Source organism: Mauremys mutica, chromosome 1 (genome assembly GCF_020497125.1).
Source record: "Mauremys mutica isolate MM-2020 ecotype Southern chromosome 1, ASM2049712v1, whole genome shotgun sequence".
In the NCBI taxonomy this organism is placed as follows: Eukaryota; Metazoa; Chordata; order Testudines; family Geoemydidae; genus Mauremys; species Mauremys mutica.
Window position 1 is genome coordinate 357710742 of NC_059072.1, and position 16877 is coordinate 357727618.

General features: G+C 48.7%; 1 protein-coding gene across 1 annotated transcript; it reads right to left on the bottom strand.

The window, feature by feature from the left end:
* Nucleotides 1-6648: 6648 nt before the first annotated feature.
* LOC123374060 (T-cell ecto-ADP-ribosyltransferase 2-like) lies at nucleotides 6649-15315 on the bottom strand. Its single transcript, XM_045023492.1, has 5 exons — nucleotides 15262-15315; nucleotides 11636-11723; nucleotides 9350-10079; nucleotides 7791-7823; nucleotides 6649-6828 (listed from the first exon to the last, which is right to left on the bottom strand). The coding sequence occupies exons 2-5, from the start codon at nucleotides 11699-11701 to the stop codon at nucleotides 6722-6724; spliced, it is 936 nt and encodes a 311-aa protein (XP_044879427.1). The 5' UTR covers nucleotides 11702-11723; nucleotides 15262-15315; the 3' UTR covers nucleotides 6649-6721.
* Between the last annotated feature and the right edge of the window lie 1562 nt (nucleotides 15316-16877).

The window sequence follows — 16877 nt, forward strand, 5'->3', positions numbered from 1 at the left end:
GGATTGAGATCCCCAGTCACTGACTGGAGTCACCCTGAATATGGACATTGGACTATAACCTATGGACTATTTTTAAAAGGAGTTTTGGCAACTACAAGCTCATCTCTGCTATGTATCTGAACCTCCAGAATTGAATTCAAGTCTGTCTGTATATTGATCTTTTAACCAACACTCTCTCTCTTTTCTTTTTTAATAAATTTTAGTTTAGTTAATAAGAATTGGCTATAAGCATACATTTTGGCTCAGATCTAAGTTATAATTGAACCTGGGTATGTGGCTGATCCTTTGGGATTGGAAGAACCTTTTGTTTTATATGATGAGATAAGATTTTCAGTAACCATCATCATATCTGACAAGTGTGTCTGGATGGAGGCCTGAGGCTGGGCACTTTAAGGGAACTGCGTTGTTTGGACTTCTGAGTAACCTGTATGGTAATATAGAAGCTGCTTTGTGCTGGTTGGTAAATCGAAGTATTGGAATATCCACCAGCGTTTGGGGTTTGTCTGCCCCGTTTGGTCTGCAGTTCACCCTAATTGAGTGACCTCAGCTGGCTCCCACGGCCAGCACTGTCACACCCTCAATCTCTTAGCATGGGGACGCCTGTGTAATTTCTGCCTTTCCTGGCTATGCTGGGAACTACTCCAGTCTGCTGCCACTCCGCAAGAAAACACAACACCCCGCCCCCCGCCATCTTCCTGTCTGTAGATGGAGTGTGGGGGAGTGACCTAGGGCATAATAATCCCCTTTTCCCTTTGCACACAAGGTCGGGTCATCTGCCCTGCACCTCTAACTGGAGTTCCAGTCACTATACTGAGCTGTTCATTTTCCTATCAAGGAACTTTTGCTGAACTTTGAGGGGGAAGGATGTTGTATCCTGGGAGTTCAGGGTAGTTATTTTAGGATAGTTCCATAACATGTACTCTGGGGTGGGAATTTTGCCTGGTCCCTTGGGGTAGCATTTTATATGGCAATGAAGAAAGCAGTTGTTGAGACCAGACCTGGTATATTGTGCTCCCTACAACGTGCCCTGCCAGAACCGCAGTCTCCAGGTGTAGGAAGAATTCCACAGGCTCCAGCGCCCCAGTCACAGAGTCTGTGAGCTTTCATCCTAGCACCTGGACCATGTCCTAGCTGCCTCTGCTCCTCACGCCCCAGGGCCTCGGTGAGCACCACACACTGGATGAACCAGGGTAGCAACATGTGGAAGAAGGGCCTGGGCATTTCCCTGCAGTGCAGCTCCAACATGAGGCATTACACCCAGTTCAGTTCGGACCAACCCTCCTCCTTGGGAGGCCCCCGGCTTCCTCTTTGGGTCAAATGTTCATCTCTTTGCAGAGCATCATACTGCAGTCTGAGGGAACCCAGCTGGATTTCTGGCAATCTGCCTCCAGTCAGGCACCCGCAGAGCGATGACATGCCGCGGCTGCCTAGGGGAGCTTTGCCGTATTAATAATAGTTTGTGGGACCCATCTGCTGAGTGGTGAATTTCAATCCAACCGGGCACAAGGAACGTCTATTTGAGCATGGCCTGCTGGAGCTGAAATTCCCACTGCCTAGGTCCAGCCCCACCTCCCCTTCCCCAGAATCTGCCCCGCTCCCCTCTGGGGCAATTAAACACCCTGAAGTTTGGGGAGGGGGAGAGTGGGAAAACCCGAGCCCGGCCTGAGCTCCCTGGAGTGCGGCTCCCAGCCCTTAAGTGGATCTAGAGGCAAAGGGGCAGGCAAAGCAGATGAAAACCTCCTACCATCACCTTAAGGGAAACCCATTCCCATCGCTCCCTGGATGGTCCCCTCCTCATGTCAGCATCTCTCCCCAGCCCCACTTCCCAGCAGAGGAAGGGATCCAGCAGCTGCTCTTGTTAGGCTTATAAGAAGCACACGGGATCTTTTTCAGGGGAAACGGCAATACACCGCGTTTATTGGCGATACAACAATTAGCATATGCATTCAATCACACCACATACACACACACACCAGTCGATGTTATAGTTACCAGTCCAGAATCCGGATCAATCTAGTGGCCAGGTAGGTTGATCATGGGTAGGGAGGGGCCGAGTTCCGTCAGTTGCGACACGATGCTCCAGGGAAGTCTTGGCAGGACGAACCCAAAATTTCATGGCAACGCACCCTGTTTATATAGTGATTTTCCATCATTGGGACCAATGAGTTTTGCACTGTCATGCTGTAATCAATCGCCGTTTGACGAGTGCTTGTTTTCTTAAATTGTCCTTCTCGTTCTTGATCGTGTTCTTTCATCAGTCTCTCAGGGAGTTACCCCAGGCTGGTTTTGATCACAGCTCTCTTGTGTCCATTGATAGGTGCCTGTCTCATCCTTAGCGTCGTCAGTCTGCCCCCCTCTGACATTTCATTAGGGGCATGTCCTTGATTGCTCCCTAGAACATCTGGCCCAGCGATGGCCTTCACACTTATCTTCTAACACACACATTCCTCATTGGCACACAAAACAGGATTGATTTACACAGAACATTTGAACAAGTTGCAATGCAGGAGAAAACAATCATTGTGTTCTTTTACTTATTTCAAAACGCTAATTTTAAACCCACAACAAAGTGGTGACCCTAAAAGTCTATTACTGGATGGGCCAGAATGGAGAGTGGGAGCCCCCTTGCCCAGGGCAGTGGGTCTGGGGCAAACCGAGGGCAGCAGGGACCTGGCAGGGAGCTGCTCCGGGCACTGCACAGCTGGGCCTGGGACCCAGCTCAGGGGCACATCCCCACACAGCAGCTGGATGGGCACAAACCACATGGACCCCGCAGAGTGCAGTGCCTGGTGTGGGAGGAGGGGCTGTGACATTCCCAGGGGGTGATTGCGCTTCTTGCCCTGCAGCTCTGGTCTCTGGGCAGGTGAGACGCTGATGACCTGTGCCCCCAGCCCTGAGAGGCCCTGAGAGGCCAGTTATGTTACCTGGCCTCCCCTGCGAGAGGCAGGACCTGAGTTAACTGAGAGTGGAGCCCAGCTGAGGAAGGGCTGGGCCGGCACCATAAGGCCATGAAGCTGAGCGCACATGCCCTGCCCCTTGCTGGAATATGTCAGCTGCCATGGTAGTGGTCAGGCCTATCTATGCCGTTACCGATTAGACCCCACGCAATCCCAGGACAGTCAGTGGGCAGGCAGGTGGGTAAACTAGCCCAGAATTGGACCTTTGGTTTCACCAGTTAAAAATATAATCTTCTGAGCAAATCTGATATAAAAGTGACAGATATAGACATGGGACCCCACAAACTGTCCTGTTACAGATTCACCTGGCCGAGACCCAGATTAACGCCATCTATTGTATTAGTGAAAATACTTTGACTTAGTTCATTTCTTAGTCTTGTACTGAAGTCATCAAAAGTCGGTACAAAGTGCTGGCATGGCAGGAATACAAGTAATTAGTTATATAACAGGCACCACTTTATAGCTCTACCACTGTAAAACAAATCCCACCTGGAATAGAACTATGCAGGGCCACCCAGAATGCGGGACAAGTGGGGCAATTTGTCCCGGGCCCCGGGCTCTGCAGGGGCCCCCACGAGAATGGCTGAGGCTCCCTCCCCGGCCCTGGCCCGACCCTGCCTCCGCCCCTCTCCTGGAGCCTCAGCGCAGCCAGCAGCGTCCCGGATGCTGCAGCGTGGCTCTGCTCAGCCTGGAGCTCGCAGCCCCACCCCCTGACCACGCGGCTCTGAGCGGGACGGAGCTCAGGGGCCCTGCCGGAGCCACACTGCAGCTGTCGAGGGACGCTGCTGGATGGGCTGAGGCTCCGGGTGAGGGGGGAGCTGGGGGTAAGAGGCCAGGGCTGGGGGGGTTGGCTAAGGGGTAGGAAGACCTGGTGATAGGGAGGGGGCAGAGGTTGGGGGGGCAGTCAGGGGACGGGGAATGGGGGGTTGATTGTGGGCGTTCCAGGGGGTCTGTCAGGACTCAGCAGGGGGTTGGGACAGTCAGGGGACAGGGAGCAGGGGTGGGGTCCTGGGGTGGTGGTTGGGGGTGGGGTCTCTGGGGGACAGTGAGGGGACAAGGAGCAGGATGGGTTGGGGATTCTGAGGGGAGCAGGCAGTCGGGGGGCAGGAAGTGGGTGGGGGTTGGATAGGGGGCAGAGCCCGGCTGTTTGGGAGGCACAGCCTTCCCTACCCTAAAGCTCATGCAGCAATTTGAGGCTTGCAGAAGAGCCAAGCTGTGAGCTTTTCCATTAGGGCCACCAGCCCTTTCACTTCTCAAATGCCAAGTTATAGTCTACATTTAATTTCAGTGCCATAGGGAGATTCATGTCAGGGGAGGGTAGTAGCTTCATTTAAAATTAGCCACTGGGGGAGGGATCACATGAGAAGAGCAATATCCTTCCCAGCCCTACCAAGGGAGACCCCCCTCCCTGCATTCCCTGAGGCTTCAGAGGGGTTAATTCAGTGGTTCTCAAACGTTTATACTGGTGACCCCTTTCACATAGCAAACCTCTGAGTGCAACCCCCCTTTATAAATTAAAAACATTTTTTAATATATTTAACACTATTATAAATGCTGGAGGCAAAGTGGGGTTTGAGGTGGAGGCTGACAGCTCGCGGCCCCCAATAATAACCTTGTGACCCCCTGAGGGGTCCGAACCCCCAGTTTGAGAACCCCTGGGTTAATTTAATTTTAGCACCCTGTGTCCATTCATATGCATGTTCTATTTTGAGCATTTCAGTTTTCACAACATAGGCTCATCCCAAATTCTGGAACAAGCTCAAATGCTCAGTTCGTGGAGTATGTACATAAGCTATACTAAAGACAATCCCACAGTAACTGCCTCCAGTTTGTGAGGGACCCCATGGAGCCAGTCTCTAGGAAACAGATAACTGCATGGAGGTTAAGTCTATTAATGGCTATTAGCCAGAATGGATAAGGAATGGTGTCCCTAGCCTCTGTTTGTCAGAGGGTGTAGATGGATGGCAGGGGAGAGATCACTTGATCATTACCTGTTATGTTCACTCCCTCTGGGGCACCTGGCATCGGTCATTGTCAGTAGACAGGATACTGGGCTGGATGGACCTTTGGTCTGACCCAGTCTGGCTGTTCTTATGTTCTAAGCTAAATGAACCCAAAGTTATGGAGACAGATATGAGTCAAGGAAGCCAGCAGAGTATCAGAAACATGGGAAAATCTCTGACTGGATGGGCTCAGGCGTTTGGTCACAAGCTGAAGTGGTTCAAAAGTTTTGGATTTTTTTTAAGCAGAATTTTTTTATTGTTTCTTTAAACAATCAAACACAGCAAGCAGGAAATATTTGGCCACACACTTCTGAAACCCCAAACCATATTCAGGTTTTGGCAGACTAATTTCAGCTTTTCAATTAAAAAAACACAACAAATTTTGAAGGAAAGCAGACATTGTCCGTGATTTTTTCCTGCTTTTTAAAAACCCTTAGTTTTCGATTCAGAAAAAGTTTTGACGGAAAATATTTGTCCAACCCTTTTAATGAGCTTTAGTGCCTTTTAGCACTAGCTGAAGTGAGAACCAGTGACACCTTGTAAAGAAGTTTTCTCAAAACTGGGTTTGTGCCGAGATGCGGAAGGTTTATTCTTCCCAGAGCCGCCTGTGGCGGGGGAGCAAGTGGGGCAATTTGCGCCAGGCCCCGCAGGGGTCCCCACTAGAATATAGTATTGTATAGTATTGCAATTGTTTTTATGTAAAGGGCCCCCGAAACTGCTTTGCCCCAGGCCCCCTGAATCCTCTGGGCGGCCCTGGAACTATGAGCTTCCATTTTGATCTACTCATTGGTAAAGTATAATCAAAGCTTGCCCAAGCAGGTACCAGCAACACTCCCTCCATGTTCCTGGTTTCCCTTTGGAACGCTGGCAGAATAGCAGGGCGGCTTTGGATCTGACAAGTCCTGTCATAGGTCTCACCCCCACTTAGAGCTGTTGGGTTCCAATATGGGGACCTGCATGAATTTATCTAAACTTAAATCCTAGTTTAGATCTGGTAAAAGCTGCCACCACCCAATCAGGTACGTGTATTGGGACACAGTCCTTCCCCAAAATCCTTGGGGATCCCAAGAGCCCCAAATCCATGGAGTTCTTACACCCAGGAGAAATAAACCATTCCCCCCTGCTTCCTCCCCCCTCCCTTTTCCTTGGAGAGATACCGGGATCTAACTACAGAGGGATGCCTCCCCCTCCCCTTTCCCTGAGAATCCACCCAAGGAAGGATCAACCAAGTCCTTAATAGAAAATAATTTATTAAAGAATAAAAAGAAAGTCACTGTCTCTGTAACCAAGATGGAACAATATACAGGGTCTAAACTTATCAATCTCTGGAGAGAATTCCCCCTCCTTTCTTTCTCAGTAAAAGCAATAACAGTACAGACTTAAAGAAATTCTATAGCAAAACACAGAATTGCAAATACAGAAATAAAAGTATAAGAATACTAGTTCCTTGCTAATACTCACTAGCTTGAATAAAAGAATTTATTGCAGAAACCTGGGAGGACTTGATTAAGATGTCTGGACTCTCTTAATTCCCAAGAGAGTCTCTCTCAGAAAAACAAAGAACAGGAAAAAAATCTTCCCTCCACAGGGATTTGAAAATATCTTGTCCCTCATTGGTCCTCTGGTCAGGTGTCCACAGGTACTGCTTGTTAACCCTTTACTGGTAGACAAAAACCTTAACCCTTAACTAACTGTTTATGACAAGTCCCATCACCATGATTTGTGTTAGAGAGAAAAAGTGAGCAACACAAATAGGACAAATTAGAAACCAGTAAACAGATTCAGAGCAGCAACGTGGATCAGGATGACGGATCCTCCAAACAGTGGAGGGCTCAGCTCACTGGGGAAGGTGATGCCGCCTCTGGTAGCTGTTAATAGGAAAAAGCCGATCAAACAATTGATAGGAGATTATTTCACACAGACAGAGATCCTTAAAGCTGGACAGAGCTGCTTCTTCCCCCTCAACCTGCTTCTGTCTTTGGTACCAATCACTGGTGAGCACGTTTCCCCCAAGCCAGTCCCAGAGGCTCTGATTTGGAGCTTGTTGTCTGCCACGTAAGTGTATTCCAGACCAGTTATGAATAATAAAGACAGGAGTCTATGAAACACTGGCTGCAGACACCAGTAACACCTTTTTTTTTAAAAAACTGGATTTAGGAAAAATGTAGAGCTGGACAAAGAAGGGTCATTCCATTTTGTGGAGGATTTTGATAGTTCAAAATTTTGATTTGTTCTGACGTGGAATAAAAAACCCCCAATTTCAAAATTCTCCACATAAGAGAAGGGAGCACAGCTCTGGGGCAGTGCCCCAAGCAGGCTGTCCCAGAGTCGGGGGCACTGGAAGTCCTGCGTCCATTATTCCTAGGCAGCCCACCAGTCGAGCTGCCAAGGAGCCAGGTGGGTGAGCTGGCCAGAACCCAGGCAGCGTTCTGACAGAACAGTGTTGAAATCAAACCACCTCTGCAAAAGGTTTGGAATTTGACAATGTGTCAAACTCTAATGAGAAAACATTTTGTTGAGGTTTTTTTCCAACCTGCTCTGGTAAAATAGTCCTGTTTAGTCCTTTTGAGAGGATGTAGCCATACTGGGGCTATAATGTGTCTAGAGAGGAGGGAGATGGAGACACACTTGTGGTGTTGGGTTAGGGGATGTGTGTTCAGCTTATAGCTGAGAACACCGAAGGTAAATAGACAACCTACAGTTAAACCCACTTATTTCTCAACTGGTTTCATGTGACATGTTTGCCTGGTGGGGTTGCTCTCTGCTCTGCACTTCAATACAGAGGTTGAGTCATTCTCAAAAGAATGAAAACAAAAATTTTATTTCTTACCAGAGTTGTAAACACATGTTTGGGTTTTCTCTCCTATGGTACAAACAGAGAGGATCAATGAAATGGGATCTGCCCAGGTAGAATTTTCAACTGTGTTCTACTATTTCCAAAGAAACATAGGAACTGCTGGACGGGATCTAGCCTGGTGTCCTGTCCCTGACTGAGGTGAGCCCCAGCTGTATCAGAAGAAGCTGCAAGAAACCCCGGAGGGGAATAACATACACATAGAGGAAATTTCTTCCCCAACCCTGGCAGTTAGTGACTGCCTTTTGTCCTCAGGCCTAAGCATTTATTGCCCTTTTAAAACAATTAGTTTATCCTACGTAACAACTGTGGAGATTCTGTCTATATCAATGGCTAATTCTTTTTTTGAATTCTGCTGAGCTCTTGGAGTCATGGAAACGTTGTGTCAATGAGTTCCACAAGTTAACGCTGCATTTTATATAACAGGGCACACACCCTTTCACTAGTTTAAATATGTTGCCTTCAGTTTATTCTTGTTTTATGAGACAGTGGTAAATTGCACACTGCCATTTCCCCGTATATCTCCATCGTGTTTCCTTTTATGTCTTTTCTCTTAGCTCAGCCATCCCAATCTCTCCCACAGAAACCTCTCCAGACCTCTGGTCATTTTCACCCCTTGTCTCTGAACTCTTTCTCCATCCCCCGATAAATCTTTTAGAGCCAGTGATCAGAACCAAACCGAGTATCCCAGGGAAGAGTGCCCCATTGATTCATGTAATGGGGTTATAATTAAGGCTGCGAGTCTGTCCCGGAGGTCATGGAAGTCACAGATTCTGTGACTTCTGAACCGGGTAGGTGCAACCGAGCCCAGGACCAACTGAGCAGCATGGGAGGCTCCGGTGCCAGCCACACTGCCCTCCCCCCACAGCAGCGGTCCCGGGCCGGCAGGGACTAAATCTTAACCTTAGTTCTAATATCTCCACATTATTCTCCATCCCATCATTCCCGATGCATGGTAACGTTTCATTTGCTTTATAGACCTAGCAGCACATTGAATAGAGATTTTCATTGAGATTTGCACTGACCTCTCCACAATGCTGGCCAGGTTTCCTTCTGAGCTGATACAGCTCATTGACAATGCAGTGAAATTATTCCTCACAATGTGCATTACCTTGAATGTGTGTCAGTGAATTTCACCTGATGTTGTGTTGCCCATTCACCCAACTTGGTTAGATCTCTCTGAAGTTCCTCACTCTCGTCCCTAATCCTGACTGCCCCAAATAATGTGCCATCTGCACACTAGGCCACCTCACTGCTCCCTTTTCCACAGTCTACGGATTTGCTGTGCTGTGTCTGAGCAGCCACAGCTGCTCTGCCAGGGCTCTTGTGGACTCTGTACGGGGCATGTGTGTGTTGAAGACTTGCTGTAGCTTGGGGCCTTCACCTGCCTTTCTAGTGCTCCCATCACCATGATGTCTAGGCATCTTCTTTCCTCAGTGAGCGCTTGGGACCCAGTGTCCACCCACCCCAGCCCGAGCCCTCTCCACAGTAAATAGCCCCACACAAATATTTCTCATGTTCAGCCTAGTACTCACCACCCAGGTATGCGCAGTTAAAATGGCTGCAGGTCCGGTTTGTGCTCCGGAGGTAAAAGCTGTTTTCCTCTTGTCCTCGGGACACGCTGAATATCTCATAAACTGGGATTAACACTTCTTCTTGCTCAGGATTATGTGACATGTTCTGGATCTTCACGCCCAGGCATGTGTGGATGATGAAGAGTGAGCCCTTCTCTAGTGCCCTCTTAGTCCTAAATCCCTCAGCCACTTCTTTATTAATCGATGAAGAGGCAAAGTATCCAAATCTGATGTTACCCCCGCTGTGCTGAAAACTGACAGGAACCCCTCGGTACACCGTCATATTGTACATCACATTACATCCCCCCGACTTCTCCCATAAGAGCTGCAAAGCTCTTGTCAAATAATAATGAAAGGCTTGGAACTGGAAATTGGCCATGGAAGCAGCTCGAGATCTATTAGTCCCACTCACAGCATCATTAAATGTAGTTGGAAGAATTTTGCCATTGTATGTTCTGTTGTCAGTATAGGCTACTATGGCTATTCCATACTCATCTTTAAAGCCATTGGGGAGAGCAAGGGTTTTTTTCACATTGTTCCATTTTTCTGTTGCATTTTCCCACACCGGGCTAAAGGGAGACATTTCCGACTGTATCAGATCACGTGCAATTCCATCCATTTTTTCACCACACCTTAGATATTGGTCATCAAAAGCATCATCCATCATGCTCAGATTCACCTGAAGTTTTGCCTGGGAGAATAAAGGAAACAGTCGGTCACATTAGCATTTGTGTTACAATAGCACCTAGAGGTCACACCCAGGATTGGGGCCCTGTTGTGCTCAGCCCTGTACAAACACACTAGGAGATGGTCTCTGCCTGCGGGAGGTCCACCGGAGCCGCGGGACAGGCGACCGGCAGAGCGCCCCCCACGGCGTGCAGCCCTGCTTGGGGTGGCGACATGGCTAGAGCCGCCCCTGGGCAGAATCCTCAGTGTGTTGCTTGGCAAATGTTCTGCTGGCTCCATGATTTTTTGGGAGGGGGAGGGGGTGGCACACTCAAGGACCAGCAAGCCCTGTAATCATTACAGATGCATTTTTAGCTAACTGGGGACTTTGTTAGCGTAATAGATATATTGTGTGCAGGTGGGGAGTGGGAGGTTAGGAAGAAAGGCAGGAAGAGATACATTATTAGGGAAGACAAAACATAGGGGAACAAGAGACATGGGAGGGAGCTAGGAGGGACTTAGATCCCAATCCACTCCCACGGGAATATCTAGAAACCACCCCCATTTACCTCAGCAGGAGTCAGTGGGTTGCCATCTCCAGATGCCAGCCATGCACTGCAGGCTCCACGGCTGGCGGCGCCCATGGGAAGGTTCCATCCAGGATCCAAACCCCAAATGCACATGGAGGATGGCAACACCATAGTGCTGGGTTGTATAAACCCCACACTGGATAACCAGGGGTTAACAGGAGCCTGAGCCCCTTAGGGTGCAGGGTGGCACCTGGAGGGGTGTTAGGCACAACTGGTGATCAAACCCAGCTGGGAATGTTCCCTCTTGGGCTGAAGCCAGACAGAGGCCTGGAGCCAGGAGGCGGCCTGGGAGGCTGGGGGCAGTGAAGCCTGCGGCCAGAGGTGAGTTGCCTTGGGCCAGGAGGAAGCCAGAGGCAGTGTAGGTAAAGCCTAGGGGGCGTTTGGAGTGGAGATTGAGGGGCTGCAGGGAGAGGGGTGGGGAGACCTCGGCAGTCCCTCTCCTGGCAGTAAAGAGTGGAGCTACCTGAGGGGAACAGGGAGGCTCCTGCAGGGTGAGGAGGAAGCCTGAGCCAGGCAGAAATTGGTTTAATTTTGTTCTTTTGGTTTGGGATCCTGTTGGGGGATTCCATGGGGGAGCCCTGCGAGCCCGGCCCTGAAAGAAGGGTGAGCCGGGAGAGGCTGTGCAGGCTGGAAAGAGGCTGTGGTAGGAAGATATCCAGGGAGGCAGCAGCAAGGAGTCTGATGGAGCAGACCTTGCCTGCTGGTCAGAAGGTCCCTGGACTGGAACCCAGTTTAGTGGGAGGGCCTGGGTTCCCCTTCCAGCTACTGCAAAATGTGGCGTGGGGCCCTGATTAGGCAAACACCTGTCTGGGGTGGTCTCAGTGCACTTGGTCCTTCCTGCCTCAGTGCACAAGGCTGCGCTAGATGACCTCCTGAGGTCCCTTCCAGCCATACGTGTCTATGGGTCTAAGGCAGTATGGCTGCCTGCAGAGCCTTGAGCATAAACACGAGAAAACACCAAGTGCTTCACTGGCAAAGCTCAAGAGTTTACCTGAGGGATTCCCAGCCAGGTCTGAAGGCAGAAGTATGTCAAGGGAATCAGCAGAGGCTTCACCATGGTTCCAACATCCCCAGTGCGGCTGCGGGAGAATCCATCAGGAACGTCAGTGGAGATTTAGGGGGAAAGAACACATCAAAACCAAACATCCTCCCGATTGTTTCACTGTGATCTGTTGTTCCACATTCAGTAACTGGGATTTCCCAGGCAGGAATTGCTATCTCACGGATTGCAGCCCAACTACAACAGAGGCGGGTTTGACCCTGAAATACAGTTCTCAGCTGGGGGTGGGGGTGGGGAGTAGTTGTGGGGAAATCCTGATTTCACTTCCTGAAGGATTCTGGGGGGTGGAAATACTGTACTAGGGCTGCTGTGTTTACTTGAAAGTGCTGTTAAACTGCTGCACAATACACAGAACCCAAGAGCCCAGGCAGGTCTGATGATTGTATCCTAGAGAAAGGGGCTAAAATAACGATATAACTGAATAGTTCAGTGCCTCACCCAAGTGCCTGGTCAAGTGTTTGTTCAGCAACTAACTACCTCATACACTCTGCACCTCGCTGCTTAGTTCTGCCCCGTGGCTAACAGGGTGATCGACGACTCAGATGTCAAACACCAGGGCTGATCCTAGGCCCAACGGTCAGAGCCACACGACCCTCTCAGAGACACAGACAGACCTTGGTCACCTGGCCCGGTCAGGTGTCCAAACCACAGCCACACGAGTCACATGGAGACAAACAGCAAACAGACGAACACACAATTCACCAAGTTCCTTTACCTCCATGCACTTGAATAGAACTGGGCCCAGAACTGATCCCTGTGGGACCCCACATGTTATGCCCTTCCAGCATGGCTGGGAACCACTGTAGAATTCCCACAGCAGTGGGAATACCTGGTGGGATTGTTTTCTGTGTTATTGAAAACCGTCCAATCTTCAGTGAAATATGTACTTACTGACAAGATTAATAATGGTCATGTGCCCAGCCCCAGCAAGCCCTACGCAAATCAGGGCTGATGAATTTTCTGAGCCCCAAGTGGGTGCTCAAAGCACAGTTAAAAGTTTAAGATCCCCTCCTGGGGGTGGGGGAATGAGGGGGAGAGGGACTCAGGCCTAGATGAGTCTGAGTAAAAGTTAATAAGTTTAGCTTAAATATTTAAATGATACCTCCAGCTATCTAAGAAAGGGAAGAGTTTATTTTGCTTTGTGTTTTAGACTGATAAAGTTTTAGATAAGCGCACCCTTGTTTGTATCAATCTTTCATCAGCCAGAAGCACTGTGTTCCCATTGATTTATTCCTGACACCGCCTGGAGTGACACAGTTAAGTTACCACTGCTTTGGGTTTTAAGACCCCAGGTAACAGGGCTGGCATGGGGTTGCAATGCATATGCTCAGAGGCAGAAACATAGGAGCCTACGGAATTGGTTACTGCAAAAATTTAAGTGCCGAGTGAGGTTTTGTGCCTGCAGTGTTCGGGGCTACTGAGCAGGGACTTTGTGAATCCTGGAGGGGCCTGATTTTGGGATTTAGGTGCCTAAAGTCACTTTATGATTGGATCACTTTATGATTTGGATGACTTGATGATTCTCTGCTCTGTTCATTCCCTCTGAAGCACCTGGCAGTAGCCACCAGGGCCGGCTCTAGACCCCAGCGTGCCAAGCGCACGCTTGGGGCGGCATGCCACCGGGAGGGCGGCAGGCGGCTCCGGTGGACCTCCCGCAGGCATGCCTGTGGAGGGTCCGGTCGTCCGGCGGCTCCAGTGGACCTGCCGCAGGCATGCCTGCGGAGGGTCCGCTGGTCCCGCCGCTCAGGTGGACCTCCCGCAGGCGTGCCTGCGGATGCTCCACCGGAGCCGCGGGACCAGCGGACCTTCCGCAGGCACGTCTGCAGGAGGTCCGCGGGACCGGCGACCGCCAGAGCGCCCCCCGCGGCGTGCCACCCTGCTTGGGGCGGCGCAATTGCTAGAGACACCCCTGGTAGCCACTGTTGGAAGACAGGATACTGGGTCAGATGGACCTTTGGTCTGACCCAGTCTTGCCGTTCTTACGTTAAATTAGGAGCTAGGTAGGGTTCAAAGGGATAGATATCAAGTGTCCTGGCAATCTCTAGGGAGAGATGACCAGCTTTCTGCTTGGGAGGCTCGCCTGATGTTATGAACAGATCATGTTGGTTGTGTCAATAGAGGAGGGATCTTTACAACGAACAATCAAGGGTGTTTGTACTCTATGGAAATAACTGCTATCAATGTATTTTATGATGTAGGTGTGAACACAATAAGTGGATTCTTTGTTTTCACTACATAGGGTTTTAAATATTTCTGTAGCTTCCCAAAAACGTTTATAATTTCATAACAAAATAGAGCTCGAACATCAACTCAACAGAAAATATTGGACTTTTCATTCTGTGCACCCCCCAGATTCTACCCTCTGATATTACAATTTGCGTAACAAAAGGGCCCAGCAATCCTGTTAGGGCTTCTCCTCCCACTCTCTTGGTTCTTGTCACGCAGACAGAAAGCCAGAGTCCAAAGTGCAGGCAATGTGATGTTTATTGGGGTTAATCAAGCAAGCACAATCACAGCTCGGTACACCAGTAAATGTTTTCCTGTCCCTCTTTCTGAGCAGGCTTAATTATACCTCTAGTGCACTCCCCTGGTCCCACCCCTTACAATTTATGGTCATCTTCTGTTCTGAAGGGTTGTGAGTCTGGGGGCTTCTGTACCACCTTTTTTGTACCCCATGGGAGGGGTAGGGAGTGAGGTTGTGTTCAGGGTCACTATTTCAGCGGCTTTTAATGTTTCTTATACCTCCCCCAATCCCTTCGCCCCTCCCAACTGCTTGCTTGACCTTGGCTTGGGAGAGGAGTTGTGTATTTGTATATCAAACTCCCACCATATCCAGCAACACTTTGACTTTGTCCCTTATCTTTTCTCATTGTACTAAAACCCCCATCTGGCTGGGCAGAAGCTTTGTTCGCACATGGTTAGTAAGGATATAGGAATATCAAAAATCAAACAGGCAAACAAAATCCAAGAGTTTTATCTCTGGCAAATATACAGGTCTGCATGGTATCTTACCATCACTAGCAGATCCCAATGCAGATTTTGTACTTAGGGGGGGGGCTGTGCCAATCCCAGAAAATTTACAATCTAAGTCATAGAAAGGTTGGTAGAAGAAAGAGAGATAAAAGTAACTTGCCCATTGTCACACACAGCCAGGGCTGCCCGGAGGATTCAGGGGCCCCGGGGCAAAGCAATTTTGGGGGCCCCTTCCATAAAAAACAGTTTCAATACTATAGAATACTAGATTCTTGTGGGAGCCCCTGTGGGGCCCGGGGCCTGGGGCAAATTGCCCCATTTATCTCCCCCCCTCTGGGCAGCCCTGCACACAGCAGGCCAGGGGCAGAGCTGGGATGAAAGCCGTGGTCTCCTCACTCCCAGCCAGCTGCCTCGTCCACTGGCCCCCCCTCGCCCTCAGGTCCACAGGTACTGGACAGATGTAACTGCGGGCAGATTTGTATCATTGTCTAAACCACTGTGCAACCTATTGTCTAGAGATAAATGCAGCAGCTGTGTCTGTAATTAGGACAATGAAGAGTAAGAATTGAATGATGTTACAATACCTGACTTTCCCAAGTGTGTCTGAGTCCCTGGCAGGCTGCTGACAAAAGCAAGTGTTGTCCTGCAGTTGTAGAACTTAATCTGCAATGTTTATAACACAGGAAGCAGCTGGAATTTATCTAAGAAATCTTCCTGCTGACTTTCCGCGGACCGGGGACCTCCCTCAGGCAAGCCGCCGAAGGCAGCCTGCCTGCCGTGCTTGGGGCGGCAAAATACCAAGAGCCGCCCCCGTAGCCTGGATCCCGAAGCAGAGCAGAATTATCCACAAATCTAAGTTGTCATTTTGGACCATTTAGTGATCTCTGAAAAGACCTTCTGCCAGCACCTCCAGGAACAGACATAACCCCGGGAGCCCAGCCCTTGGGTGTAGCACAGAAACTGCAGGACTCTTGCTAGTGGTGTCTCAAACCAGAAGCCAGGATGGGGTCCCAAGTGGCTGAAAGAGTCCTTCGAGAGCACTATGCCCAGATACTCCCAGCTGGGAGTAGGGGCTGCATCTTAAGGCCCTGGCCTGGATGGTGTTTAGTTGCTGGGTGTTTTTCCACACTCTGTTTGGTATGTAGTGAATCAGGACAGGCCCAGCCTGCAGTGCTGTAGGTAAAGTGTGTTTCTTTTGCACTGCGCGGTCCCTTTACAAAGCCAGTCATGGTCTCATTAATTCCATAAACAGGTATATTAAGAACCCCTGGTCTAGACATATACCCTTGCATTTGACTGTGTTACACTGTGCATTATTAGACCGTGCCAAGCTTACCAAGTGTTCCATATAAGTCTGTATCAGTGACCTGTATTTGCTATTTGTTGTTTATCACCAGGGATCCTAGTTTTCTGTGATAAAAAAAACCAATTCTCGATAAAAGCAAAAAAAAGAATCCGTGTTTTCCTGTGATTGAAAATGAAACGCTGAACTTTAGTTTACTTAGTCACAATATATAGCGGTATTAGTTGAACACACTGTTTTATTGATATATTTACAATGTTTAAGCACGTTTGAAGTCTACCAGTACCATCAACCATTATAGTAAAAGAAAATTAACAGAATTGCAATTTATCTTTCTTACATATTCCAAATACTTCTATGTCTGTCGGCCCTGGTTCAGTTAGTAAGGAGACCTGGATAATGGACGCTCAGATAAATGGGAATCTAGTGTATATGTTTATAATTTTTTTTCACAAAATGCAAAAACTAAATAGTCTCTGTAAAAAATGTAATTTCTGTTTTTTTCAATGGCAAAAAGATTTCTAGGATCTCTGCTTATCACCCCACCAATTTTAGTGTCATCTGCAAACTTTACCAGCAAAGATTTTATATTTTCTTCCAGGCCATTAAGAAAAATAATTAAGAATATTGGGCTGAAATCTGATCCAGGCAGGACCCCACTAGAAACACCCCATCTCATTTGTGATACATGACTATTAACAATTACATTTTGAGATATATCAGTTAGGCAGATTTTAACCCATTTAATACATGTCATTTATTTTATAGTGATTTTTTAAATTTAGAATTCCCTGCCATACTAAGACAAATACCTTACAAAAGTCCACATATATTACACCAACAGTTACCATCAGACTTGTAATCTCATCAAAGAATATGAAATTTACTTGATATAAC